The sequence below is a fragment of the Nycticebus coucang genome, chromosome 18 (genome assembly GCF_027406575.1).
Source record: "Nycticebus coucang isolate mNycCou1 chromosome 18, mNycCou1.pri, whole genome shotgun sequence".
Lineage (NCBI taxonomy): Eukaryota > Metazoa > Chordata > Mammalia > Primates > Lorisidae > Nycticebus > Nycticebus coucang.
Window position 1 is genome coordinate 34,124,342 of NC_069797.1, and position 27,006 is coordinate 34,151,347.

The 27,006-nt window shown below is 40.7% G+C and overlaps 1 protein-coding gene and 1 long non-coding RNA gene across 5 annotated transcripts in view; one reads left to right on the forward strand and one right to left on the reverse strand.

Annotated features, from left to right (window-relative positions):
• NF1 (neurofibromin 1) overlaps positions 1 to 27,006 on the forward strand; it is a 308,789-nt gene that overhangs the window by 278,498 nt on the left and 3,285 nt on the right. For all 4 annotated transcript variants that reach the window (XM_053567657.1, XM_053567660.1, XM_053567661.1 and 1 more), the window contains 6 exons: positions 4,342 to 4,464; positions 5,132 to 5,262; positions 5,442 to 5,542; positions 11,654 to 11,796; positions 12,151 to 12,197; positions 13,521 to 13,737. In XM_053567657.1, the coding sequence (XP_053423632.1) occupies positions 4,342 to 4,464; positions 5,132 to 5,262; positions 5,442 to 5,542; positions 11,654 to 11,796; positions 12,151 to 12,197; positions 13,521 to 13,737 (762 nt within the window). The remainder of the gene's footprint in view (positions 1 to 4,341; positions 4,465 to 5,131; positions 5,263 to 5,441; positions 5,543 to 11,653; positions 11,797 to 12,150; positions 12,198 to 13,520; positions 13,738 to 27,006) is intronic.
• LOC128569542 (uncharacterized) overlaps positions 10,198 to 27,006 on the reverse strand; it is a 29,318-nt gene continuing 12,509 nt past the window's right edge. Inside the window, exon 3 of the long non-coding RNA XR_008375423.1 lies at positions 10,198 to 10,863. This is a non-coding gene — a long non-coding RNA (uncharacterized LOC128569542). The remainder of the gene's footprint in view (positions 10,864 to 27,006) is intronic.

Consider the following 27,006-nt stretch of genomic DNA (forward strand, 5'->3'; position numbering starts at 1 on the left):
CGCCGCCCCGAAGATATAATTCTTAAAAGTTAATACTGCTCATTTACGTCAACATTTGTCTATGGAAAGTGCACCTAAAGTTTTGTAAGACCCTTTCCCATTTCAGTAACTGAAAATAAATAAATGAATGGAGCCAGGAAATGCAAAGGTACTCTTGTTTTCCATTGGCTAAAGTTTTATTATTACTGGAATACCTTGGGGTCCATATATCAGTGACCCAACAATGTGAATGATTCAGTGGATTTCAGTCATCCACGCAAGCATATTTAAGTATCTTAAGGTTTTGGGGGAAATGTTTATGGTCATAAGGAAATAAGTGAACAAATAACAAAGTATGACATAAATAACTGGCCAATAAATCAGTAAAGAGGTTAAAAACTACAAATGTTAATCACTGTTACCAGTCACTAGGTCTATTACCTTTTGTTTGAGTTCCCTTCTATGAATACTTTGTCACAAGTAATCTTGTAGGAGTTTCCTGGTTACTGTGTGTTTTATAATTCAGGATTTTCTTTTTTTTTTTTTTTGTAGAGACAGAGTCTCACTGTACCGCCCTCGGGTAGAGTGCCGTGGCGTCACACCGCTCACAGCAACCTCCAACTCCTGGGCTTAAGCGATTCTCTTGCCTCAGCCTCCCGAGTAGCTGGGACTACAGGCGCCCGCCACAACGCCCGGCTATTTTTTGGTTGCAGTTTGGCCGGGGCTGGGTCTGAACCCACCACCCTCAGCATATGGGGCCGGCGCCCTACTCACTGAGCCACAGGCGCCGCCCATAATTCAGGATTTTCATGCCAAGGAAGTTGTAAATGAAAAATTAACTTCGGAGAGAAATGTAGTATGTGGAGGTGGCTCCTGTGGCTCAGTGGGTAGGGCACCAGCCCCATATACCGAGGGTGGGTGGGTTCAAACCCAGACCTGGCCAAACTGTAACAAAAAAATATCTGGGCATTGTGACGGGCACCTGTAATCCCAGCTACTTGGGAGGCTGAGGCAGGAGAATCATCTAAGCCCAAGAGCTGGAGGTTGCTCTGAACTGTGACACCACAGCACTCTACCAAGGGCAATAAAGTGAGACTCTGTCTCTAAAAAAAGAAAAAATGTAGTATTGAATTCATTCAACCCATGTGCTAGGTGAAAAGGTAAGGTTTCTACCCTGGAAGAGTTCATAATACAGTTTGGTGGCTAAGACTTAACAATCGGCCCATTACAGCAACATTCCCAGGTGCCATTAAAGTGATGTGTCTCGATGGGGGAAACTGAGGATCTAGGCAAATTAGGAAAAGCTACAGAGAGGTAACATGTTAATTGTGTCTTGAAGATTTAGTACATGTTTACAAGGTAGACGTAGGATAAGGAAGGGCATGTATTCAAGAGAGGAAGGAATAGCATGAATAGAAAAGTCAGGGATTGGAAATGAAGCCAGAGAAGGATTGGAGCTTGATTGTGAAAGACTTTGTTACGTGATTTAGCCGTAATATCCAGCTGAAATATTTAAGTAGGAGAGAAACACGACCAAATTTTATTTTTTGGAAAAGCTTTCTGGCAGCAATGTGGAGAAATGAGATTTTTGGCAAAGGGGCCTTTTAAGAGAATTAATACAGCAGTCCAAGCAGACAATGGTATAGGCCTACACTAAAGCAGGAGCAGTAGGGAAATGGAGAACAATCATGTTTGAAGCCAAGTGTAGTGGCACACACCTGAAGTCCCATCTTCTCAAGAGGCTGAGGTAGAGAGAGAGAGAGAGAGAATGAATATATCAGCTGTGGAAAGATGGATTTCTTTCTTTTGTTTTGTATTAATGTAAGTGTACATACAATTAGGTTACATTGTGTTTGTAAGGTAAAAGTCTGAATTATAACTGGGTTCTTCACCCTGGAGATGTGCTATATACCTACATTGTACCCATTAGGTGGGAGCATACCAACCCCCTCCCCCTTCCCCATTCTTGAATTTAATTGTATTTTTCTCTTGTGCGGCCTGTAGTTTTTCATTTACTAATTTCAAATTAGTATTGAGTACATAGGATGCTTGCTTTTTCTTTGCACTATGATGCCCTGGGTAGAGTGCTGTGGGGTCACAGCTCACAGCAACCTCAAACTCTTGAGCTTAAGCGATTCTCTTGCCTCAGTCTCCCAAGTAGCCGGGACTATAGGCGCCCACCACAATGCCCGGCTATGTTTTGTTACTGTTACTATTGTTGTTTAGCTGGCCCAGGGATAGAAAAGCGCCAGCCTTGGTGTGGCCACAGCTGATGCTGCTATGGCCACCAAGCCAAAAACATATTTTTTAGTTTTTGTAGAGATAGGGTCTCACTATGTTGCCCAGGCTGGTCTCAAACTCCTGGCCTCAAGCAATCCTTCCACCTTGGTCTTTCAAAGTGCTAGGATTACAGGTGCAAGCTACTGCGCCTGGCTCCATTCTTGAGGTACTTAGGAGAATGTTCTCCAAATCCATACAAGTAGATACAAAAGACGCAAAGTCTCCACCTTTTTAATGGCCGAATAGTACTCCACGATGTGCATGTACCACAGTTTATTAATCCATTCATGGGTTGATGAGCACTTGGATTGTTTCCACATCTTTGCAATTGTGAATTGAGCCCCTGTAAACATTCAAGTGCAAATATCCTTAAGATAAAATAATTTTTTTTCTTCTGGGTAGATACCTAGTAATGGGATTAAGAGAGCAAATGGAAAGTCTACTTGTAGCTCTTTGAGGGTTCTCCATACTTCTTTCCAAAGAGGCTGTATTAGTTTGCAGTCCCACCAGCAATGTAAAAGCGTTTCCTTCTCTCCACATCCATGCCAGCATCTGCAGCTTTGGGACTTTGTGATGTGGGCTATTCTCACTGGGGTTAGGTGATATCTCAAGGTAGTTTTGATTTGCATTTCTCTGAGATTAGGGACAAGGAGCATTTTTTCACTTGTTTTTTGGCCATTCATCTTTGCCATTCAGTCTTCCTGGGAGAAGGTTCTGTTCATGTCATAGGGGTAGGGGGTGCTCTTTTCTTGTTGATTTGCTAGAATTCTTTGTAGATTCTGATTATTAGCCCTTTGTCAGATTCATCACATGTGCGTATCTTCTCCCATTCTGAAGGTTGTCTGTTTGCTTTGTTTATTGTGCCCTTAGCTGTACAGAAACTTTTTAGCTTGATCAAATCCCATTTATTTATTTTTGTTGTTGCTGCAAATGCCAATGTCATCTTCATAAAATCTTTCCTCAGATGGATATTGTTTAAGAGTTTTTCCCATACTTTCTTCTAGAGTTTTCATTATTTTGTATCTTAGTTTTAAATCTTTCATCCAGCACGAGTTAATTTTTGTAAACGGTGAGAGGTGAGGAAGATAGATTTCTGACAAGACTTGGTGCCTGAATATTAGGGCAGGTTGGGAGGGAGAACACTGTGAAGGATGTCAGAAGTTTGTAGTTTCAGAAACTGGCTAGATAGTGATTCCACTCAGAAAGATCAGTACTAATGTGTTTGTGCTACATGATACATTTAGGTTTGTTGATAATTATATAGGAGATCTTTTCAGGACATCCAAGAGTGTATTTCCCAAGAGAAAAGATGTTTCTCAAATTCAGGGATAGAGAATAAACAAGTAAGCATTTAGAGTGGATTAACTCATAGATAATTGAAGCTAAGAAAACAGAATGAGTTCTCCCAGGAAGAATGTAGAGAGTAAAATAAAAAGTAAGAGTAAGAAAGGTCGGCTCGGCGCCCATAGCACAGTGGTTACAGCACTGGCCCCATACACCGAGGCTGGCGGGTTTGAACACAGCCCAGACCAGCTAAGCAATAATGACAACTGTAACAGAAAAATAGCCTGGCATTGTGGTGGGCACCTGTAGTCCCTGCTACTTGGGAGGCTGAGGCAAGAGAATCACCTAAGCCCAAGAGTTTGAGGTTGCTGTGAGCTGTAATGCCAGGGCACTCTATGGAGGGCAACATAGTGAAACTCTTGTCTCAAAAAAAAAGAAAAGGCCATTTAGACATAGTCTTTGCTACTGAACAGTGCATACCCTTATGTTTATTATCAATAATTGTATTTGCAGGTGGAGTTTGGTTTACCTCCAATGTAGTAAAGCTAATCTCTACTTAAATTTGTACCAGTAAGGTACATCCTGTCCTAAAACAGATAACTATGGAAACAAAACCCTTTGAGAAAATAGAGAAGAAAGAAGAGAATTTCTTTTTCATGGATGTGTTTGAGCTTGCCTTGAGTCCTTGAGTGAAAGCTTAATAAACACTTTATATCCAAATATTTTCTCTTTTAGTGTTTTCTTATTCACTAACACTGTGGTTAATGAACTTCCATATTCCGTAACTTTTCTTTACAGGAACAAGGAAAAGTTTTGATCACTTGATATCAGATACAAAGGCTCCTAAAAGGCAAGAAATGGAATCAGGGATCACAACACCACCCAAAATGAGGAGAGTTGCAGAAACTGACTATGAAATGGGTGAGTACAAAGTTAATAATTGATCTAGATCATTGGAAGTTAGGTGGGAAAGTACATTAAAATCATATTTACTTTCCAACTATTTCTTGGAATATTTAGGATGAAATATGGAAACGTGTGCTCTCCTTTGAAATAAGCTCTGTAGTCCTTAAAATGATAGTTATCCTGAAAACTTGTATAAAAAGTATCATATATAGGGCAGCGCCTGTGGCTCAGTGGGTAGGGTGTCGGCCCCATATACCAAAGGTGGCGGGTTCAAACCCAGCCCCGACCAAACTGCAACAAAAAAATAGCCAGGTATTGTGGTGGGCGCCTGTAGTCTCAGCTACTCGGGAGGCTGAGGCAAGAGAATTGCCTAAGCCCAGGAGTTGGAGGTAGCTATGAGCTATGTGATGCCACGGCACTCTACCAAGGGCGATAAAGTGAGACTCTGTCTCTACAAAAAAAACAAAGTATCATATATGACACACAGCATTGTAAATAGCTAGCTGAAACTTTAGTGTAGGTGAACAGTAATTCTGTATAATGTTTATGTTGATATTTTAAGTGTCTACTAAAAAACTATTGAATTTTAGAAGTAACATTGAAACATGTTAGGTGAAGTGGTTGTGGTTATCTAAGCATTTGATTAATATCGCAGGTCATGTTAATTCAATTTTTTCTATAGAAACTCAGAGGATCTCCTCATCACAGCAGCACCCACACTTACGTAAAGTTTCAGTGTCTGAATCAAATGTTCTCTTGGATAAAGAAGTACTTACAGATCCGAAGATCCAAGCGCTTCTTCTTACTGTTCTAGTAAGGATTTCCCTCTTTTGAGGGTTTTTTTCTTGCCCAAGTTTTTGTTCCAGTCTACTCTCAGGAGGCCCTTAAATATTAAAAACATAAATGGAAGACAGTCTTTTGCTTCTCACCCAAACAGAGAACAATTCAGCCACAAAGTAAACATGTTTGTTTACTTATTTGTATCTTGACAGGCTACCCTGGTCAAATATACCACAGATGAGTTTGATCAGCGAATTCTTTATGAATACTTAGCGGAGGCCAGTGTTGTGTTTCCCAAAGTTTTTCCTGTTGTGTAAGTATCTCCTTTTTTTTTTCCTTATGTGTTCTATGGTGTCTCCTTTTATTTTTAGTTAACCTATGTAGCTATTGTTAAGTTAAATGCTTTATAAAGGCTTAGGAAAAGTATTACCCTGTAATGTTCACTGGTTGCAAAGAGGAGACAGTGAGATAGTATGATAGCAAAATAGTGGTTTTAATGAGGGCTAAAACTAGTTTTGATTTATTAGGAAAGGCATTTTTCGAATCTTTTTGATTTGTTTAAGTGGTTTGTCTGGATAAACATTGTTCATTTTCCATATTTAGGAGCAAACTGTTATACTGTTGTGTTTAAATCATCCTACCTGTTTTGGTAGAGCTTTTGTATTTATCCACTGCGGAGTGAAAATAAAACTAACCTCCTATTTGGGAGGTGAATTATTCTCCATTAAAGGGCTAAAATAAGCTGGGAACAGTGGTTCATGTCAGTAATTCTAGCACTTTGGGAGGCCAAGGCGGGTGGATTGCTTGAGCTCAGGAGTTCAAGACTGAGCAAGAACAAGACTCCATCTCTACTAAAAATAGAAAAAAAATTAGCTGGGCATTGTGGCAGGCACCTGTTGTCCCAAATGCTTGGGAGACTGATGCAAGAGGATTACTTGAGCTCAAGAATTTGAGGTTGCTGTGAGCTAACACACACCACACTGTATCCAGGGTGACAGCATGAGACCTTGTGTCCAAAATAAATAAATAAAAGGCTAAAACAGTGTTCAATTTTAAATAGAGCAAAGAAACTTGGGAGATTGTATTCCTGATCTAGGCTTTCTATGTTGCATCATTATTTATTTTGATCTCTTTTTTTTTTTTTTTCTCGAGACAGTCTCACTATGTCGCCCTCGGGAGAGTGCTGTGGCGTCACAGCTCACAGCAGCGTCAAACTCTTGGGCTTAAGCGATTCTCTTGCCTCAGCCTCCCAAGTAGCTGGGACCACAGGCACCCGCCACAACGCCCGGCCATCCTTTGTTGCAGCTGTCATTGTTGTTTAGCTGGCCTGGGTTTGAACCCACCAGCCTTGGTGCATGTGGCAGGCACCGTAACCACTGTGCAATAGGCGCCAAGCCCATCTCATTTTTTTTTTTCATTTCAGAGTTTTATATAGTTGGGTCTCAGTTGTTTTTATTAGTGGAGTGTAGCTGGGTTAGAAATAGTTAATTTTTTCCCAAGTTTCATTTGGGTCATATATTCCACCCCCTCTATGCCCCGGCCCGCGGGGAATTCAACGGGGACCTGGGAAACAAAGGGGTCAGTCGAATGAGGGGACAAGAGACACGAAAGAATGAGAGCAAGTCAAGAGTCTGATCAAGCTCCGAAGAGTTTATTGTTTCAGCTGGGCTTATAAGCACACAAACGAGGAAGTAACTAAGGGCTGTTCCTAGCAGGGCAGGGAGGGGGCTAGTTTCTGGAAAATTACTAGGAGAAGGACCCTAAGGCGGGGGTGCATTTTTGAGGAGATATGCAAGGGGAAAGTACCGTTGCTGTTTATGGTTGAATTACTGAGAATAGTTTGCTCGTAAAATCAAGATAGCAAGGGGCATTCTTGTGATATGTTTTGGCTCCCGGCATCTCCTCCCTTTTAGTTTTTTAAATTGTTGGGGTCTGTCAGTTGTCAGCGTAGAAGAGAGGGCATTAACCTTTTGGGGGGAAGTATTGACCTGATTCCTCCCGCGGGCATAATGACCGCATGATAAGTTTGAACGTCTTTTGAGGAGGAGAGGAGAAATTTTTACGGACGCTAACCTCTATGCAAATCAGGTTTGCTTCCAAGGGACTCAGAGAGGCTGTTTATGCCTTCCCTCTGCAGTGTCTTCATTGCACCCCGTAAAAAGGTACCCAGGTTGTACTCACATATGATGGTGAGTCAACGTGCATAACTCTGAGTGCTTACACGGTTCCCAGAGGAATATCTTCGTTGGCAAGGCCCCGGTCTGCAAGGTCGAGTCTATGATAATGGACTTGAATGGGTTTTGATGCCAGGGAGTCAATCTGTGATTTGATAAAATTCATGATTTTGTTAAGAATAATGGGTCCAAGGGTGATTATTAATAGCAAGAATAAGGGGACCTGCAAGGGGCATGAGTAAGGAGTACATGGAGGATTTCCATCACTCGTTTGCCTGAGAAGAAAATTTTTGTTTTTATAAATCTAAGCTAAGCTTATGAAGTTTGTCAATCTGTGTTTTCATCAGTCGAGTTTTCAGTTAAATAAAAGCGCCAAGCGAAGGGCTTGGTAACTGCTGGAACAGGTTGGCCCAGTGCCGGAAGGCAGAAGATCAGGAGATAAGGCAGCATCATGGATGGAAATCCGTAGTTCTGGAAGGGAAAGGAGAAAGATAATCTCAGGGAGGTTTTTCTCCCTGGATCTTAGAATTGTTATCAATTTGTTTTACTAATCTTTCAGGCAGCCATCTGGCTGCATGTTCTTTCATATTTGGACTGCACATAATTAGTCTTAGTTGGGCCAGGATGTCTCTGCCCCAGAGATTGACTGGGAGGCCAGGCACAACATAAGGTTGGACAGTAACAGTCTTGCCTTCCTCGTCTGTCCATTTGAGGATTTCAGCACTCTGTTGGGGGTTGGAGGTTTGACCAATACCCCGGAGATGGGTTAGGGAAGTAGTGAGGGGCCAGGAAGGGGGCCAGTATTTACTGGCGATTACTGTGGCGTCTGCCCCAGTGTCAAGTAATCCTTCAAAAGTTTTGCCGTTTAATTGTAGCTTAAGGAGAGGTTTTTCTTGTGTGATTTGTCTGACCCAATAAGCGTCAGAGGAACCGAGGTTATGAGTACCCCGGGTTTTTAGAGAATAAGGATGGTTGGAGGGTAAGAGGGGAAGTAATATTAGCTGAGCTATTCTTTGGCCTGGGTGAATGGTTATAGGGCCGAGGGAGGCGGAAGCAAGTATTTTAATTTCTCCGGCGTAATCATTATCAATGATGCGGGGGGAATAGTGAGGCCTTGCAGGGTGGTACTGTCATGGCCAAGAAGAAGTCCTAAAGTGTTGGGGGGCAAGGGGCCATAAACCCCAGTAGGGAGGATTTGGATGCCCATTTCAGGTGTTAGTATTGTGCCGGCGGAGGAACAGAGGTCCAGTCCTGCGCTGCCGGCAGTTGCTCGGGAGAGGGAGAGGAGGCTTGGACTTGAGGGGGCGGGTTTTGGGGGACAAACCTGATAGCCCCAGGGGTTTGTGCCCATTTGGGGGCCAGGGGCTGGCCCCGTAGGAAGTTTCCCTGCTTCTGAGGTAAGGGATTGCCTTGGGCGTCTGTTTTTGAATGGCATTCGGACGCCCAGTGTTTGCCTCGCTTGCATCGTGGACAAAGAGTGGGCGGTATGGGTCGTTCGGCCTTAGGGGCCGTGCAGTCTCTAGAAAAGTGTCCTGGTTGTTTACAACTAAAACAAGTTTTTGGGTTGTTTCCCTGAGCGAATTCTTTAAGGGCGGCTCCAATAGCGAGTCCCATGGAGTGAGCGGTGCCGATACCTGCACAAAGTTTAACATAATCAGAAATGGTCTTGCCGCTGCGGTGAGGCCGTATGGCGGCTTGACATGCAGGGTTTGCATTTTCAAATGCGAGATGTTTAATGAACTCGCTTTCATTTTCTTGTTGGCCGACGAGCCTCTCAGCCGCATCGGTAAGGCGGCTGATGAAATTACTATAAGGCTCGTCAGGGCCCTGTCGAATGTTGGCCAAGGAGGTAGTTGCCGATCCCTTGGGAGGGAGCTTTCTCCATGCTTTAAGGGCAGCATTCTATATTTGGGCCAGGAGGCCGGGGGAAAATTTAGCTTGTATGATGTTACTATCATAGGGACTATGTCCCATGAGTTTATCCCTAGTCCATTTCTTGGAGGTCTTATTTTCGAGATTACGGGCTGCTGTTTCTTTGCAGTTATCAGCATATTCGGTTCTCCAGAGGACATAATCACCTCCAGGCAGGGTGGCACGGGTTATAAAGAACCAGTCATTTGGGGTGAGCCACCGCTCGCTCAGAGATTCAACTATAGATATAGTGAAAGGGGCTGTGGGGCCATAGAGGGACACAGCAGTTTTTAATTCTTTAACATGCTTGAAATTCAAGCGACGATACTGCTGATCGTTAGTTTCAGCTTTTTCAGCATCTGAGTCAGAGGCCTCGTGGTCATTATCTGAGGCTTCATCTGCCGAGGGGTGTTCATCCCCATCAGAGGGGGGTTTTGGTTCTGATTCGGAAGGGGGATTCCCTTTTATCTTAGTTACAGGAAAGGCGTGCAGCGCCTTTAAAGGTTTTTCTTTTGAGCTATGTTTATGGAACGTTGGGGTGGGGGGGGGAATTTTTAGCTCCAATTCTAAAGCACGTAATTCTTGAATGAGTTGTAAATGTTCCTTTTTTGTTTGGAGTAAGTCCTTAAGGGAGGAGACCTCTTGACATAGTTTGCGTTTGACATTTTCAATTGGTGTATCTACGCCTAGAATTGGAGCACAAAATGGAGGGGCAGAAGCATAAGAAGGGGGATGATTTAGGATGGAAGGGAAGGGAGGCCAGTCAGAATGGTGATACTTAGCGGCCTCCTCTTCCCGGGTGGTCGTTTCTTCGGGCGAGAGGGAGTTGGGAGGGGGCTCCTCAAGGGAGGGGTATAGGGAATTAATAGGAGGTTTGAGAGGTTCAGGATTGGGGGGAGTGTCAGACTCAGGCATAGGAATAGAAACAGAAGGGCAGGCTGAGGGTGGTCTGGAGTGTTCTTTAAGCACCTTTTCTCCTTCTTTAACAACTTCTTGGATATCAGGCCATTGGTTGTAAGTTTTTAAAATATCATAGATCAAGTTCCAGTAGGAAAATGCCTGAACGGGGATTTTTTCGGGGCCAAATGTTCTATAATAATCTTTTAGACAATCACCGACTCTAGTCCATCTCAGAACATCAATAGTGCCTTCTTGGGGGAACCAAGGACAGATATCACCAATAAAAACAAAAAATTTATAGAGATCCTTTTTTCTTTACCCGAATTCCTCGTGTCTTGAGGGACTCCTTGAGTCCCTGAATAAACAAGTTATGTTTACTTAACGTTTGTCCCATAAACTCGTTGCTTTTTCTTACCTTGACGGATCAGACTCGCAGGTGGGCAGTTCTGCGGCGATCTCAGTGCGGATCTTCACTCACGTCCTTCTTGTGGCGCGGCGATCACAGTGCGGATTTTCACTCACAACCTTGGTGTTGCGGCAATCCAATGATAAGGGTACCCTTACTGGCAGCAACGTTCGATGACACCCCCGTACCCTTGCCCCTCGTCGGGCGCCAATTGCCCCGGCCCGCGGGGAATTCAACGGGGACCTGGGAAACAAAGGGGTCAGTCGAATGAGGGGACAAGAGACACGAAAGAATGAGAGCAAGTCAAGAGTCTGATCAAGCTCCGAAGAGTTTATTGTTTCAGCTGGGCTTATAAGCACACAAACGAGGAAGTAACTAAGGGCTGTTCCTAGCAGGGCAGGGAGGGGGCTAGTTTCTGGAAAATTACTAGGAGAAGGACCCTAAGGCGGGGGGTGCATTTTTGAGGAGATATGCAAGGGGAAAGTACCGTTGCTGTTTATGGTTGAATTACTGAGAATAGTTTGCTCGTAAAATCAAGATAGCAAGGGGCATTCTTGTGATATGTTTTGGCTCCCGGCACCTCTAAACTGGTTTTGCTTTCCTTATTTGATCTTCTTTAGCATTTAGTAAGCACTGATTAATATTAATTTTGGTTTCAGTTGCCTGTGTACATATCAACAGTAGAACGAAATAATCCTATAGCGTGCTAAGTAGCAAACAGAGCCAACCTTGTCTTGAGCAGGTATTCACCACATATAGTTAAATCCTGGTTATATGACACCATTAGTTTTTTGTTTTTACCACATTTTCCCTGATGACTAAAAACAAAACAAAAGACAAACTAAAAAAAGCCAACACACACACGTTCATTATAGGAAATTTGGAAAATGTAGAAATGCACCAGAAAGTAAAAAGTACTCACCTCCCTTCATTTTTGCCACATTGTTCTGGGTAATATATATTATGTTTTCCAGTATGTACTTTAATTTAGTTTTCCTCTAAAATGTTCCTCTGTTTACTTTTTTTTCTTTAGGCACAATTTGTTGGACTCTAAGATCAACACCCTGTTGTCATTGTGCCAAGATCCAAATCTGTTAAATCCAATCCATGGAATTGTACAGAGTGTGGTGTACCATGAAGAGTCCCCACCACAATACCAAACGTCTTACCTGCAAAGTAAATAAACGTACCGGGAGAAGCATGGTTGAACTTATTAACATGCATGCTATTGTAGAATGCACTGACTATAGGAGTCTTTATAAAGGATAGGATTCTTCATACTTTTCTTTCCGAGTGCTATTTTCTAATTCTTAATTACATATTCAGTATAACTGGTTGACAGCTTGTTTAAATTAAAATGTGGTTTTATACTGAGTAAATTTTAAGTAAGATTTAGTCTCTGTAGACATTCATTCTAAAAAAATTTTCTATGTGTGCATTGGTTTAATATATCATCAACTATACAACTTACTTAATTTTATTATGATCAAAAGCTGTCTTATTATAAGAGTGACATTTGATTTGTTACAGGTTTTGGTTTTAATGGCTTATGGAGGTTTGCAGGACCCTTTTCAAAGGTAAGAAAATAATTTTTTTTTAACTTTTGACAAAAAAAATTTCTGTTCACATTAGCATGCCTGCTTTAAGAACATACAGCATGCTGAAAACCAGAGTAATGACTCACAATAAGCATGTTATTTTTATGAAAAGCTTTCACCACAGGATTTATTCAAGCGGAGCATCTTTTTTTTGGTTGTAGCCGTCGTTGTTTGGCAGCCCGGGCTGGATTCAAACCTGCCAGCTCAGGTGTATGTGGCTGGCACCTTAGCCGCTTGAGCCACAGGCACCGAGCCAACAAGCAGAGCATCTTTAATATGTCTGTATTTTCATTTTTATAAAAAGAACCCTCCATTTACACTTGACTTTTCAGAATGGTATGATAAACCTTTGTAAAACTTTCTCAGTCCCTTATGTATATTTGATAGTCTTAATGCACACATTTAACTTGAGACTAGCAAAGAATATTAAAGTCTGTGGTTAAAGTGTGCCTCATGAACACATTCTGCTTCTAATCTGTGGAATTAGACTCATTCTTCTCTAGATAGATTCTAACTTATTCCCATTCCGTTTGTTCTTTATTGGCAGTAGTTCTGGTATTGCTTCATAGTATGTGCTTAATTATTTTCTCTGTATTTGGTTTTTCTCCAAAATAATTGAAGTTCCTTGAAGGCAGGACTTCTATTTGTTCCCCCAAATAGTTTCTAGTGCAGTATTCTAGGTACAAGGGGTACTATAGCAATCTGAATTATCTAAAACTTGTTCCAATTTTTTTTTTTTTTAAAAAACTTGTTCCAATTTTAAGAACTGAATATTTAGTTCATTTCATTTTGCTACTACTGAATAGATCTAAGGACATGTAAAGGCTGTCACTAAAAAGGGGGACCTGAAGTCACAGAAATAAGTTTTATAATACAGGAGCTTTTGTAGTTAGATTACCAGCAACCCTCTGAGCCCTTTACAGAGTCTAGTGATTGAATATATCCTCATGGCAATTGGAATGATGATGTTTTGCTCAATTTGGAAAATTGGCTACACGTCATTCTTGATGAATATATTGTCTCGGTATTAAATTCAGTCTGTCTTGTACATGGCTTTCAGAAATTACAGGCTTATCTGGAAGCTTTTAACTGGAAGCTGAATAGAACTCCTACTGGAAGTCCTGAGGTAGTCCATAAATATTACTCCTCTCCTTTTTTTTTTATTTAATGATCAGTGATACAAAGGGAGAAAAATAATAAATTAAGTCCCAGACAAAAATCAAATTAATTTTTGTTGGCTTCAGAGGGAATTTACAAAAAAAAAAAAATGGAGCTAAAATAATTTCCTATTTTCCATTACAGCAAACACAAATCCCAGACTATGCTGAGCTTATTGTTAAGTTTCTTGATGCCTTGATTGACACGTACTTGCCTGGAATTGATGAAGAAACCAGTGAGGAGTCCCTCCTGACACCCACATCTCCTTACCCTCCTGCACTGCAGAGCCAACTTAGTATCACTGCCAACCTTAACCTCTCTAATTCCATGACCTCACTTGCAACTTCCCAGCATTCCCCAGGTCAGTAAATGTGATCTTTATGTAACTTTGAGCAATAATATCAAGATATCAACATTAGGAATTCCCTTGTGATCAGTTCATAGAAGATTGCTCTTTTTGTTCTTGAGACTCACTTTACATTTCTTCTTGTTAGCTGACTTGAATTTTGTTACTCTGTAAAGCTTTCTGCTTTCCCACAAGTTGAATGTAAGATAGTGAAATGTTTAGAATATTCACATAGTATTTCAAGGTTGATAAGTTTTTGAGAGTTTGTAAAAGAAGAACAACCTAATCTATATTACCCTGAAAGTGAACAGAACTATAATTCTTTCACTAATTATAGTAACATGCCCTAAGCACTTCTATACTTCTGCTACAACTGACTGTATTAACAAAATACACACAGTCTAGTAGTACCCCACTCCCCTACTGTCAGCAACAACTCAGCCAACCTGAAAATCTGGGAGTGAATAAACAACCATATAAAAGTCATCTCAAGAAAATAACTTCTTAAAGCCTACAAGCATATTCCATTCTGTAGTCACTGTTAAGTTCAAATGAGAAAAGTATGCCAATCTAACAAGCAGCTTAAAGGTAAATACACTAAGAAATAATAATAGCTAATAACTCAAGTGGGCCTGAAATGAACAAGTAAGCAGAGATGGCAGAGCAGCAGCCCTCTGGGCTCTTTTGGTATCAAAATGAATGGTTTCATACAACTCTTGTTGACCCCAGAGATGTTATTCATTATAGAACTTAGACTATTATGTATGTTTATGATGACAGTGGGTAATGAAAGTCATGTTTTCTGTATTTATTTGTTTATTTTTGTGTGTGTGTGTGTGTGTGTGTGTATGTGGTTTTTGGCTGGGGCTGGGTTTGAACCTGCCACCTCCAGCATATGGGACCGGCACCCTACTCCTTGAGCCACAGGCGCCGCCCGAAAGTCATGTTTTCTATATACAAAGATAGTCTTCTAAAATGGTTAAAATGTGAGAAAGTTTTTTGTTTAAAGTTCCATTATCTGAAAATTTCACTTATAAAACACATCATTATATAAGAAAAAGTTACTAGTTGTTAGCATGCATTTCCTTTTTAAAAAAGTCAAATGATGTAACTATTCTGTGATGTTCAAGATCTATAAGTAGAAGGCCCCGTTTATGATTCTAGTTTTACATTTCCATTTATATGTGTATAGTGTTCATTCAAGTCTTAAAGGATTTAGCAAGTATGATACCAAATTCACGTTATAAACCATTATATAAAATAACTATATTCCACTATTAAGCTTTGGTCAACAACAAAGGTTTGGTTAGCAAAGGAAACAAGTTATTTTAGCATTTATTTATGATTCATCTTATAGGTAATCAATCCTTTCCCCTCCCCCCCAAGAAATGAAAGCTGTCTAGTCAACTCCCCTCCCCGCCCCATATAACCATGTTCATTTGCCCTCTGCCACTTGCTCTCTAGGCCAGTGTTTCTCCACGTGTGGTCCCAGACCAGCAACATTATTGGGAAGCTTGTTGAAAATGCAAATACTAGAGCCTCACCCTAGACCTGCACAAAAAACTCCCAAGACTGGGGCCCAGCCAATCAGTGTGTTAATAACTCCCAGATGATTCTTATGCACAGTAGAGTTTGAGAAGCACTGCCTTGATATCTGCCTGTGATCCTGCCCCATTACCAGCATTGTAGCTGTTAAGGCCAGGGCACAACTTAAAATCTACTTTCTTCCAGATACTACAGCCCCTGAATTCTTTTCTTCCTGCCTCCCCCATAATAAACTCTTAGCATTTCAGAGCTAAGGGACCATATAGATAATTCAGTTCTAGGATCACAATGTTGTATGCAATGGGGAAACTGAGTTTTAAAAGAGCTAAGTTAATTGCTCTGTTATGCTAGGTCTTATCTAGAACCAAGCCCAGTGCTGTTTCTGCCACACTCAGGGCCTTCCATATCTATCTGTTCGTCTATCTACCTTCCTTTCCCCTTCCTTCTTCATTTATTTATTACTCAGGTTTTTTTGTTTGCTTGCTTGTTTCTGTCTTTTTTTTTTTTTTTGTCTTCCTTACCTGAAATCCACCAGTTTTTTCTTCTGTAAAGCTACTTTCTGGGTTATTTGTTGTTTATGATGGTCAGTCACTAAAGTTGATTACAATTAGAAAATTAATAGACTCTTCATTTTTAAAGTCTGATTTATTTGGACCAAAACTTTGCTTCTTATTAAATGTGTCAAAATGATTAGTTGGGGGTTTTTGTTTGTTTTTGTTTTGTTATTTTGTTTTTTCATTGAGACAATCTCACTCTGTTTCCTTGGCTAGAGTGCAGTGGTGTCATCATAGCTCACTGTAGCCTCAAACTCATGGGCTAAGTGATCGTAGTTCCTCAGCCTCATGAGTAGCTGGGATTAGAGGTATGCAATACCACACCTGGTTGATTTTTTTGTTTTGTTTTTTTGTACAGATAGGGTCTGGCTATTGCCCAGGCTGGTCTCAAATTCCTGACCTAAAGTTGTTCTCCCGTGTTGGCCTTCCAGAGTGTGCTTAGATTATGATGTGAGTCACTGTGTTCTGCCCAACTTGTTTTTACTGAATTTTTTTTACCCAGACTTAATTGTTAGGGGGATTTCCACCCATCTTCACACACTGATTTCTATCCACCCACCCTTCCTATTTCTAAATTGTATGTCCTTTGGTTTGTCAGATTATTTTACTACTTGATTTTGATGAAAGGGTTTATCTTTTCAAAAGTAATTTTAGGGCAGCGCCTGTAGCTCAAGGACTAGGGCACCAGCCCCAATAACAGAGGTGGCAGGTTCAAACCCAGCCCCGGTGAAAAACTGCAAAACAACAACAACAAAAAAAATAAAAGTCCACTTGCCTCTCTTGTTCTGTCCAGTCAAAGATCTCCACCTCATTTAATAAAAATAAAAAAATAAAAATAAAATGAAGTAATTTTACTCTCCCACAGAAGTCATTTGTATGTCTAAATTGTGGGCTCCTGTCCAGAAAAGGATCCTATTTATGTGCCATTACTGTTTTTTGTTATTTGCTCTTACAGAATACTTCTTCATAGTAATAGATGAAAGTTTTTAATTAGGTCTGTTGCTTCATATCTTTAGGTCCATATAATCTTACGTTCTCATCTCCTCATCTCTTCATGGAGTAGAGTTTGCTGATATCAAAGGGCTAAAAGAAGTAATGAATGTTATTCAGATTCCTGACTCAGGAATTCCTGACTAGCATTTCAACATGGCTATTTAGCTGTATAGACACCAAAAAAAAAAAAAAAAAAAAAAAATGTTTTTTGAGACAGTCTTATTCTGTTGCCTTGGGTAGAGTGCCATGGCATCATCATAGCTCTCAGCAAACTCCTGGGCTCAAGCAGTCCTCTTGCTTAAGCCTCCCGAGTAGCTGGGATTACGGGTGCCTGCCACAATGCCCAGATAGGTTTTTATTCTATTTTCAATAGAGATGGGGTCTCGTTCTTGCTCAGGCTGGTCTTGAACTCCTGAGCTCAAACAATCCACCTGCCTTGGCCTTTCAGATTGCTAGGATTACAGGTATGAGCCACCATGCCCAGCCCAAAATATTTCTTTATCTCTGCTCCCAGCACTCAAGTCATAAGATGTAGTATTTAAAGAAGCACTGTTGGCAAAGTGACTTGCTCCTGTAATTCCAGCTACTTGGAGACTGAAATGGGAGGATCGCTTGAGCCCAGGGGTTCCAGGTTACAGTGAGCTGTGGTCATACCATTGTGCTCCAACCTAGACAACAGAGTATCTCTTAAAAAAATAAAAATAGGCTAGGTACAGTCCCTTACACCTGTAATCCTAGCACTCTGGGAGGCCTAGGTGGGTGGATTGCTTGAGATCAAGGGTTCAAGACCAACCAGAGCAAGAGTGAGACGCATAGCTACCAAAAAATAAAAAAATTAACTGGGTATTATAGCAGACACCTGTAGTCCCACCTACTGGGAGAGACTGAGGCAGGAGGATTGCTTGAGCCCAGGAGTGTGAGGTTACAGTGAGCTAAGATGAGGCTACTGCACTCTACCCAGAGCAACAGAATCAGACTCTGTCTCAAAATAAATAAATAAAATAAAAATAAAACAATAAAGAAGATTTGAAAGGAGCATAAGTATAACTTGCTGAACTTCATTTTGCATCCATCCTGAGATTTAAGCAGATGAAGGTTCTGTTGCCCTATTTCGAAAAACAAAAGTTGCTGATCCACACATGGTCGAGCCTTTGCTGCAAACTTTCCACGTCAGTGTAACACTCTGCTTTCTAGATCTTTGGTGCTCAGCAGGATCAGCTACTAAGCTGTATTTTCTCTGCCACCAAATCAATAAAATAAGAGATTCATGAATCTTCTCCTGCCTCAAGTATTAGACATTACTTAAATAAAAAGTGTTGGTGGCACTTCATCAGTCACTAGCTGTAAGTCCACATTTAAAAATACATAAATGATTGTCCTCTGAATCCCTTCCTAGTAGAAATTAAACTTGACATCAATAGAGCATTAACTGTTTACCCTTTAACCAAATGGACATAAAACTTTGGCTTTTGGCTTTTTAGATTTTCCCAAATGCTAATAAGAACGTCCTGAATAGAATCCATAACATTTATTCCATGCTACATAAGAATATTTCAGATACGATATTGTGATCTTTATAAGGTTCGTTGTGGATGAGCTAGACAGGAATTGAAGATGAAGATTAGAACTAGAAAATCTGTCTACCTTAGAAATGCAGTTTATGAGTGGTTTTCTCAGCTAATGACCAAAAAGGTCTTTTTTTTTTTTTTTTTGAGACAGAGTCTCACTGTGTTACCCTCCATAGAGTGCTGTGGCATCACAGCTCACAGCAACCTCAAACTCCTGGGCTTAAGCAATTCTCTTGCCTTAGCCTCCCAGTAGCTGGGACTACAGGTGCCCACTACAATGCCTGCCTCTTTTTTTGTTGTAATTGTCCTTGTTGTTTGGCAGGCCCCGGCTGGGTTCGAACCTGTCAGCTCCAGTGTATGTGGCTGGCGCTCTAGCCACTGAGCTACAGGTGCCGAGCCCAAAAAGGTCTTTTTAAAATCATATGGTGAATCTTTATAACTATTTCATTTCAAGTAAACATTTCAAGTGTACTCCTTGCATCCTTTTTAGGCATTAAAGAGCAAGTATATTAGAAATAAAACTCTGGGCAGCGCGTAGGGCACCAGCCCCCTATACCGAGGAGGGCGGATTCATACCCGGCCCCAGCCAAACTGCAACAAAAAAATAGGTGGGCGTTGTAGCGGGCATCTGTAGTCCCAGCTACTCAGGAGCCTGAGGAAAGAGAATCGCATAAGCCCAGGAGTTGGAGGTTGCTGTGAGCTGTGTGATACCACGGCACTCAAGGGCAATATTGAGGGTGATAAAGTGAGATTCTGTCTCTATAAAAAAAAGAAAGAAAGAAAGAAAATTCCAGATGGAGTTATATGGACTTAGTACTTATTAAAGAGAAACAGATTGATTTCTAAGGTATTACGATTTAATTGATAATTCTATCGAGATTTCCTAATATTTTTCACACTGTAATTCAGTAAACATTTGAATATCTATTTTGTAGGTGTATATTAAGCACTCTGGATCATTTAAAGGTGAGGAGCAACCCTGGTTACCAGGGACTTCACAGTTTTTGCCCACAAATCTCAGTATTGGGTTTTAAGTTAAAGTTATTTCCTTCTGATCCGTGTTGTCTAACAAACGCTAAGTGTGCACAATTTTTGATTTTAAGTACAAGATTAATATAAATGCTCTATAAAAAATAACAAATTCAAATTTTTATCCTAGATATAAGCATTATTTACGCAAGAACTCTGTTAAACCCAGGGAAGCAGAGGAGCAATAGGGCATGATGCCTGCCTCCCACCGGTCTCAGAATGGCACAGGTGGTAGAGTGTACACAGATTACTATTTTGACTTCTTGTGATACTTTATATACCTTGTACTATAAAGTATCCTGATAGTTAGAAGGGACATTCATGTGGAAGAATCAGATAATAATTATGGCAAAAGTTTTATTACATATTTGACCTCAAATGTGAGATATATGTGTTTTGTGTTTTTTTAAAAAAATAAAAACAGATACCTGTGAAGTATTTTATATGTTTTTTACTAGGAAAAAGTATTTAATTTTTTCTTTTATCAGCCCATTTTAGTTTTGGTCTTGGAACAGGAAAATTTTTAGAACAGGGCGGCGCCTGTGGCTCAGCGGGTAGGGCGCCGGTCCCATATGCCGGAGGTGGCGGGTTCAAACCCAGCCCCGGCCAAATTAAAAAAAAAAAAAAAGAAAAAAAGAAAATTTTTAGAACAAAGACTTAGTTCGTATTTCAGATTCATGTCTTCCCCTTCGGATTTGGGCTTTGTCCAACCCTGTAATATCAGTCATTTTGTTTTCCCTCCTGGGAAGTAGGGTAGATCAGGTAGAATTCCTAAATAATCTTAAATCAGTAGTGCTGACAGCCGTGTGTGCAAAGGGATATTTCATCAAAACAGTTTCTCTAACTGTAGGCTTAGCTCTGAATCAGTAATATTTCTCATGTTAGGCAGTTTGAAGCTGCGTGTGGTAGCTCATGCTTATAATTCCAGCTACACGGGAGGATCCTGGGAATTCGAGGCCACCCTGGGCAATATACATAGTGAGACCTCATCTCTTTTTTAAAAGAAAAGGAATCTCTTCCTCTTAGAAAAAACTTAAAGGTCTCTTTTTTTAAGACCACTTAAGATCTCTGAAACAATTTTAATGTTTCAGAGAACGCTTATGCAATCACCAGACCTTTAGTTTTTTCTTGATTTGTTTCCTTCTCTTCATTATTACCCTTTGTTTTAAGGAGAAAAATAATTTCAAATTGGGCAGTTTTTGTTGTAATTCCTGCTAATTTTTCATCTCATGTTTCACTTTAGTTCTTAAACTAAAATTCTTAATTCTAATACAAATGGTACATACATGTCTATAGAATTGTAAATTCTACCATTTGTTTACAGATTATATTTGGGGAAATAATGTTCACAGTTTAATAATTAAAACTAAATTCCTTGTAAAACTAAGGAACATAATAATTATCCAATATCTAAATTTCACCTTTTTTTTGCTCTTATGGACATCACTCACTTTTGTTTTTTCTTCCATTCTGTGTCTGTGAAGCTTCTCTGCCTTGCTCTAAATCAGCAGTTTTCATGCAGCTGTTCCCTCATCAAGGTACTCTACTTTCATCATCTTTGCATGAGATACTGCTTCCCTTACACCTGTCCTGGGAACATGGCATGAGACTTCACTCCCCAGTCCCTGGAGCTCAGTCTGGCTTAGGCCCCTGAGGAACTTGTGAAGCCACCACTTGATAGGGTCTGGGTGCTGACTGGAACCGCAGGGCTGCCGTGTGTCCTGTCTCAGTAGAAGAGCTGCTACTACCACCCTGAGTGCTGAATGTGCCATCCCAGCCCTGGACGAACATGGGCACGCTAAAAAGAAACTCAAGGGAGAGTTAGAGAAAAACCCAGGATATGATATGAAAAGGAAGATTTTATTGTTTTCCCCAAATATGAAATCAACCTCTTTTTTAGAAATTAAAGCGATCTACTCTTACCAGCTGTGTTTAAAAAATGGAACATGATCATTAATTACTCTAAGGACAAAAAAAAATGTGAAACACTTATGCCTAATTTATAAAAGATGCCTTTTTTTTAATTCACTTGTGATTATACAGAAAGATTAGACTTGAACAGAAAAAGAAGTGTTAGCATTGGTAAAAATCTATTAAAATTATTGAATTATTGTAGTTATAATTTTGTGTATCTAGCTCAAATTAAGAATATTTCTAGGGCGGCGCCTGTGGCTCAGTCGGTAAGGCGCCGGCCCCATATACCGAGGGTGGTGGGTTCAAACCCGGCCCCGGCCAAACTGCAACCAAAAAATAGCCGGGCGTTGTGGCGGGCGCCTGTAGTCCCAGCTACTCGGGAGGCTGAGGCAAGAGAATCGCTTAAGCCCAGGAGTTAGAGGTTGCTGTGAGCTGTGTGAGGCCACGGCACTCTACCGAGGGCCATAAAGTGAGACTCTGTCTCTACAAAAAAAAAAAAAAAAAAAAAGAATATTTCTAAATACATATTTAACACATCTCCATGTGTAAGAAGAGGCTATAGTTATGTGTTCTTCTAAGAGGCTTTATTGTATTTTGTGCTTAAATAATTTTACAAATTCTACCATAAAATTCAAGCCTTGTGTATTTGTTCTAAAGCTCTTTCAGTGGATTCCCTGGTCTTTTTTATTTCAAGTCTAAGAAGCATCTTAATTTGTGTAGTAATTATTTTATCTATGTGCAAAAATCCTTCACATAGATTATTTCATCTGAGTCTTCTTATAGTCCTTTGAAATAGTCGAGTCTTCCATTATCCTCAATTGCCAGATTAGGAACTAGAACCAAAATAAGGGTTCTGATCTAATCAAGACTTAAACCTGGGTCTTCTGACGTATTTGTCTTCTCATATATATAATAAGAGATTTCTAACGTTTGCCATATTGCATGTGTAATAAACTAAGCATTGCAGAGTCAGGTAACCTCCTGGTGTTGCTGTGCAGGTGATGGGAAGTTTGGGTGAGGAGCACCACTTCTCATGAATTACCTAACTCCCTTTATCTTTTTCTCACCTTCCCAACAGCTAAAAGGGAGTCAGTTCTTTTTTTATTTCATGAAAATGTAGATTCCAGGTTGGGGGACTATTCCAGTTTAGGAAACCAAAATATTTTAAAGACAGGTGATTAAAAATACTTTATTTTTTATCAAGCTGAATCTGTGTCCCTAGTTGTCAAAATAAACACTGATACCTGCCTTCAAGGAACTCATGTTCTAGCAGGGAAGACAGACATATAACTTGAATATCAATAATGTAATCTAATCATCCTTTCCCCCACTACTTAATTCACCAAATTCTGACGAGTCGCACTTTCTATTTAGATTTTATTTTTATGGAGCCACCACAATTCATTGAAGTATAATGGCGTTCAAATGCTGCTGTAGAGAATTTCCTGCTGCTTCTGCCCTGCATGTTTGCAACTGGCTGCATGTTTGACCACAGCATATCTGTGGGGGAATTTAAATTAGCAAATCAAGTCCACAAACGTTTTAGCCTTGGCCGGGCACAATGGCTCACGTCTGTAATCCTAGTGCTCTAGGAGGCCAAGGCCAGTGGATTACTTGAGTTCAGAAGTTCAAGACCAGCCTGAGCAAGAGCAAGACCCTGTCTCTAAAAAATAGCCAGGCGTTGTAGTCCCAGCTACTTGGGAGGCACCTGTAGTCCCAGCTACTTGGGAGGTTGAGGCAAGAGGATTGCTTGAGCCCAAGAGTTTGAGGTTGCTGTGATGTCAGGGTACTCTACCAGGGGTATAAAGTCTCAAAAAATAATAATAAGTTTTAGCTTTAATTTCCTTCAGTGGTAGCCTCTGGGTTTCTGTCTTCACCTTTTGCTTTTGTGCCCCCTGAGGGCCAGGAGGGAAGAGGAAAGCCATTGCTGCAGGGACTAAAGAGAGACCAGAACGCAAAGCTTCAGAGGCTTTGATGAAAAAAAGTATAGCACTGCAGCCTTCTCACTGACTTAAAATATAGCATGTGCCAATATAGGGTGGATTTTGTTTTCATTGGAGCAGTCTGGCTGATAATCTGAATTTTTCCTATAGAATATTGAGAAAAAGTCCTTCACCAGCTCCTAGAGAGATTTCTAGATTTAGTTTTAGAGGCTTAAAAGAAAAAAAACAGAAGGCAGCCAAAATTCTCAAAAGTGAGAATTGGCTTAGAAACTTAAATGCAATAACTAGATGCTATGATCATCTGGTTTCATGCTAACTTGGCTCTTTCAAGATTCTATATTTTGGTATAAATATAATCCATTTTTAATTTTTCTAATGACCCTCCAAAATTTTTATGTCACTTTCCCCTATGATCTTTACAGTAAAAACATCTTTGTTGTGAAGTTGAACTTAGGAATCAAATACATTTATTTGTACATGACTTAGAGTTGGGTCACTAAGTAGGCAGAAAACACACATTCCAAAATAAGAATCAGGCTCGGTGCCTGTAGCTCAAGGGGCTAAGGCGCCAGCCACATACGCCAGAGCTGGCGGGTTCAAATCCAGCCTGGGCCTGCCAAACAAAAATGACAACTATAACCAAAAAATAGCCGGGCGTTGTGGTGGGCACCTGTAGTCCCAGCCTCTTGGGAGGCTGAGGCAAGAGAATCGCTTAAGCCCAAGAGTTTGAGGTTGCTGTGAGCTATGACACAATAGCGCTCTACTAAGGGCAACATAGTGAAACTCTCTCTCAAAAAAAAAAAAGGCTCGGAGCATGTACCTCAAGCAGCCAAGGCACTAGCCACATACACCAGACATGGTGGGTTCAAATTCAGCTCAGGGCTGCCAACGACAACTATAACCAAAAAATAGCCGGGCATTGTGGTGGGCGCCTGTAGTCCCAGGTACTTGGGAGGCTGAGGCAAGAGAATCACTTGAGCCCAGGAGTTGGAGGTTGCTGTGAGCTGTGATGCCACAGCACTCTACTCGGGGTGACAGCTTGAGTCTCTGTCAAATGTTTGTGGACCTGATTTGCTAATTTAAATTCCCCCACAGATATGCTGTGGTCAAACAACCAAACAAACAAACAAAAAAATCAAACTGAGGTAAAGATTGAATTTGAGAATAAGAGGAGAATCAGCGTTGAAGCTGTGTTGGCCATGAGTGGCAGGGCTGACAAATTAGTCATACTTTAACATTTTTAATGAACATGCTCGTTATGAAGAAAATTCAGAAAAATGGGAAGAGTCACCCATAATCATACCACCTTAAAGTAGATAATCACTTTATTAACATTCAGCTTCATCTCCATCCAGTTCCTCTTTTTTTGCATAGTTGAGGTCATAGTATGTGAACAATTTTGTAGCTTGCTTTTGACCCTTAACGTTTCACAGGATACAAATAAATAAGTTTTTTTAATTTTTATTTGAGGTTTAAGGGTTTACTTACTAGTGAAAACAGAATGGAATGTTTTTAGCATTTCTTTGAAGATACTTTCACCGGGTGGCGCCTGTGGCTCAAGGAGTAGGGCGCTGGTCCCATATGCCAGAGGTGGCGGGTTCAAACCCAGCCCTGGCCAAAAACCACACAAAAAAATAAATAAATAAAATAAAAATAAAATAAAAAAAAAAAAAGAAGATACTTTCACCCTAGTGACTTAATCTGTCATAGAGACATAGAGTAAGTTACAACTTATGTAACTTTACTTCATAAGGATACCACTGAGCAGATCTTTGTGCCCAAATAGGAGCGTTGTCCTCTTACAGTGTCATGACTGCTCTCCCCTCAGAGTAAGCCAGCGTAGTGGTAACAAGGCTCCACCAAGTAGGCACGGGAGCCCTAGGGTTGTGGGAGATGGTTAGCAGAGCCACAGAGCTTTACTAGTTGTCCATGCTGTGCTCCCGTCCTGATGGTCAGCTCCAAGTTTTTTAAAACTTGTCTTTTTAAGGTCCTAGTTTTACTTGAATCTTATTTCTTATTAAGGAAATGACCCCAAGAGATAAGAAACTACTGACCTGGAACATACAGGCCACCTGCAAACTAAGGAAATGGAAGATTAAATACCCTAACAAATTATGATAATTTCAGATAGAGGGAAAGAAAAAAAACATGATACCACCCTGGGAGATAAGGGGTTGCATGCACTTGGGCTCCAAATTACAAGGATCCAGCCATTGCGTTGGCGTTTTTAATGGAAGCATTCAGATTTGGGGACCAGCCTGAATAAAAGCAAGACCCCCCTCTCTACAAAAATGTAGAATGAGAAGGATGTAGTGTTGTGTGCCTGTAGTCTCAGGTACTCAGGAGGCTGAAGCAAAAGGATGACTTGAGCCTAGGAGTTTGAAGTTGGAGTGAGCTATGATGATATCACTTCACTCTAACCAAGGCAACAGAGCAAGACTCTAGCTCCAAAAAAAAAAAAAGGAAGCATTCAGTTCAACCAATATTTATTGAAAATAATTTTTAATTTATAGAAAAAATAATTAGACTTTATAGGAAAATGAATAATCTTAATCCTTCTAGGTGCTTTTACTCTGGGAGAAGAAATAAGATATATATACAAGTTATAGGCAAAAGTTAACAAATATAAAAGCAAAGATAAAGAAAACACTAGCAGAAGGCAGAAGCCTGCATCATGAAGGAGACAGAGATGAGAGACAACATGGGGTGTAGAGAGAGGTCAAACAGTTAAAAGAGCCTGTGTAAACACACCACAGGGAATTTAGAGGCACATTCAAGAGATTGTGAATAGCCTGTATTCAGTTTTGTTATTTCTTTTTTTAAATAGCTCTGGAGATGCAAATAAATATAAAGAAGAAAATAAAAATTGTCCAGAATTCCATTACCCAGAGAAAAAGTTCTGTGAACATTATGTATTTTCTTCTATTCATCTTTCTATGCATATGATTAGATTAGAATAGAACAGATTCATGGTGCTGGTTCAGCTATACTTGGCTCCTGGAGAGATGTTGCTGATGTTTTTAATTCTGCACTCATATGCGTAGTGCTGTACATGTTCATGAACAATCAGTGACAGATGCCGTGTTCCTTTTATAAGTTCAAGGCAACAAATCTCTGTCGAGCCATGTGGCTGCCTGATACTCTGCATTGTATTCATGGGTGGATCCAAATGAAGGCTGTGTGACCCCCAGAGGGAGGTAATCCTGAATTCATTTCCTGTTCGTGAACCAACAAATAGCTGGGTGGTTCTATGTACATTTTCTATAAGGTAGGGATTGCTCCTTTAAAAAAAAAAAAAGTGGGCGGCGCCTGTGGCTCAGTGAGTAGGGCGCCGGCCCCATATGCCGAGGGTGGCGGGTTCAAACCCAGCCCCGGCCAAACTGCAACAAAAAAAAAATAGCAGGGCGTTGTGGCGGGCGCCTGTAGTCCCAGCTGCTCAGGAAGCTGAGGCAGGAGAATCGCGTAAGCCCAGGAGTTGGAGGTTGCTGTGAGCCGTGTGATGCCACGGCACTCTACCCGAGGGCGGTACAGTGAAGAAAAAAAAAAAAAAAAAGTTTCATTCTGTTGCCATGGGTAGAGTGCCATAGCATCATCATAGCTCACAGCAACCTCAAATTCTTGGGATAGTTTTTTCTACTTTTAGTAGAGACAGGGTCTCACTCTTGCTCAGGCTGGTCTTGAACTCCTGAGCTCAAGCGTCCACCCGCCTCAGCCTCCCAAAGTGCTAGGCTTACAGGT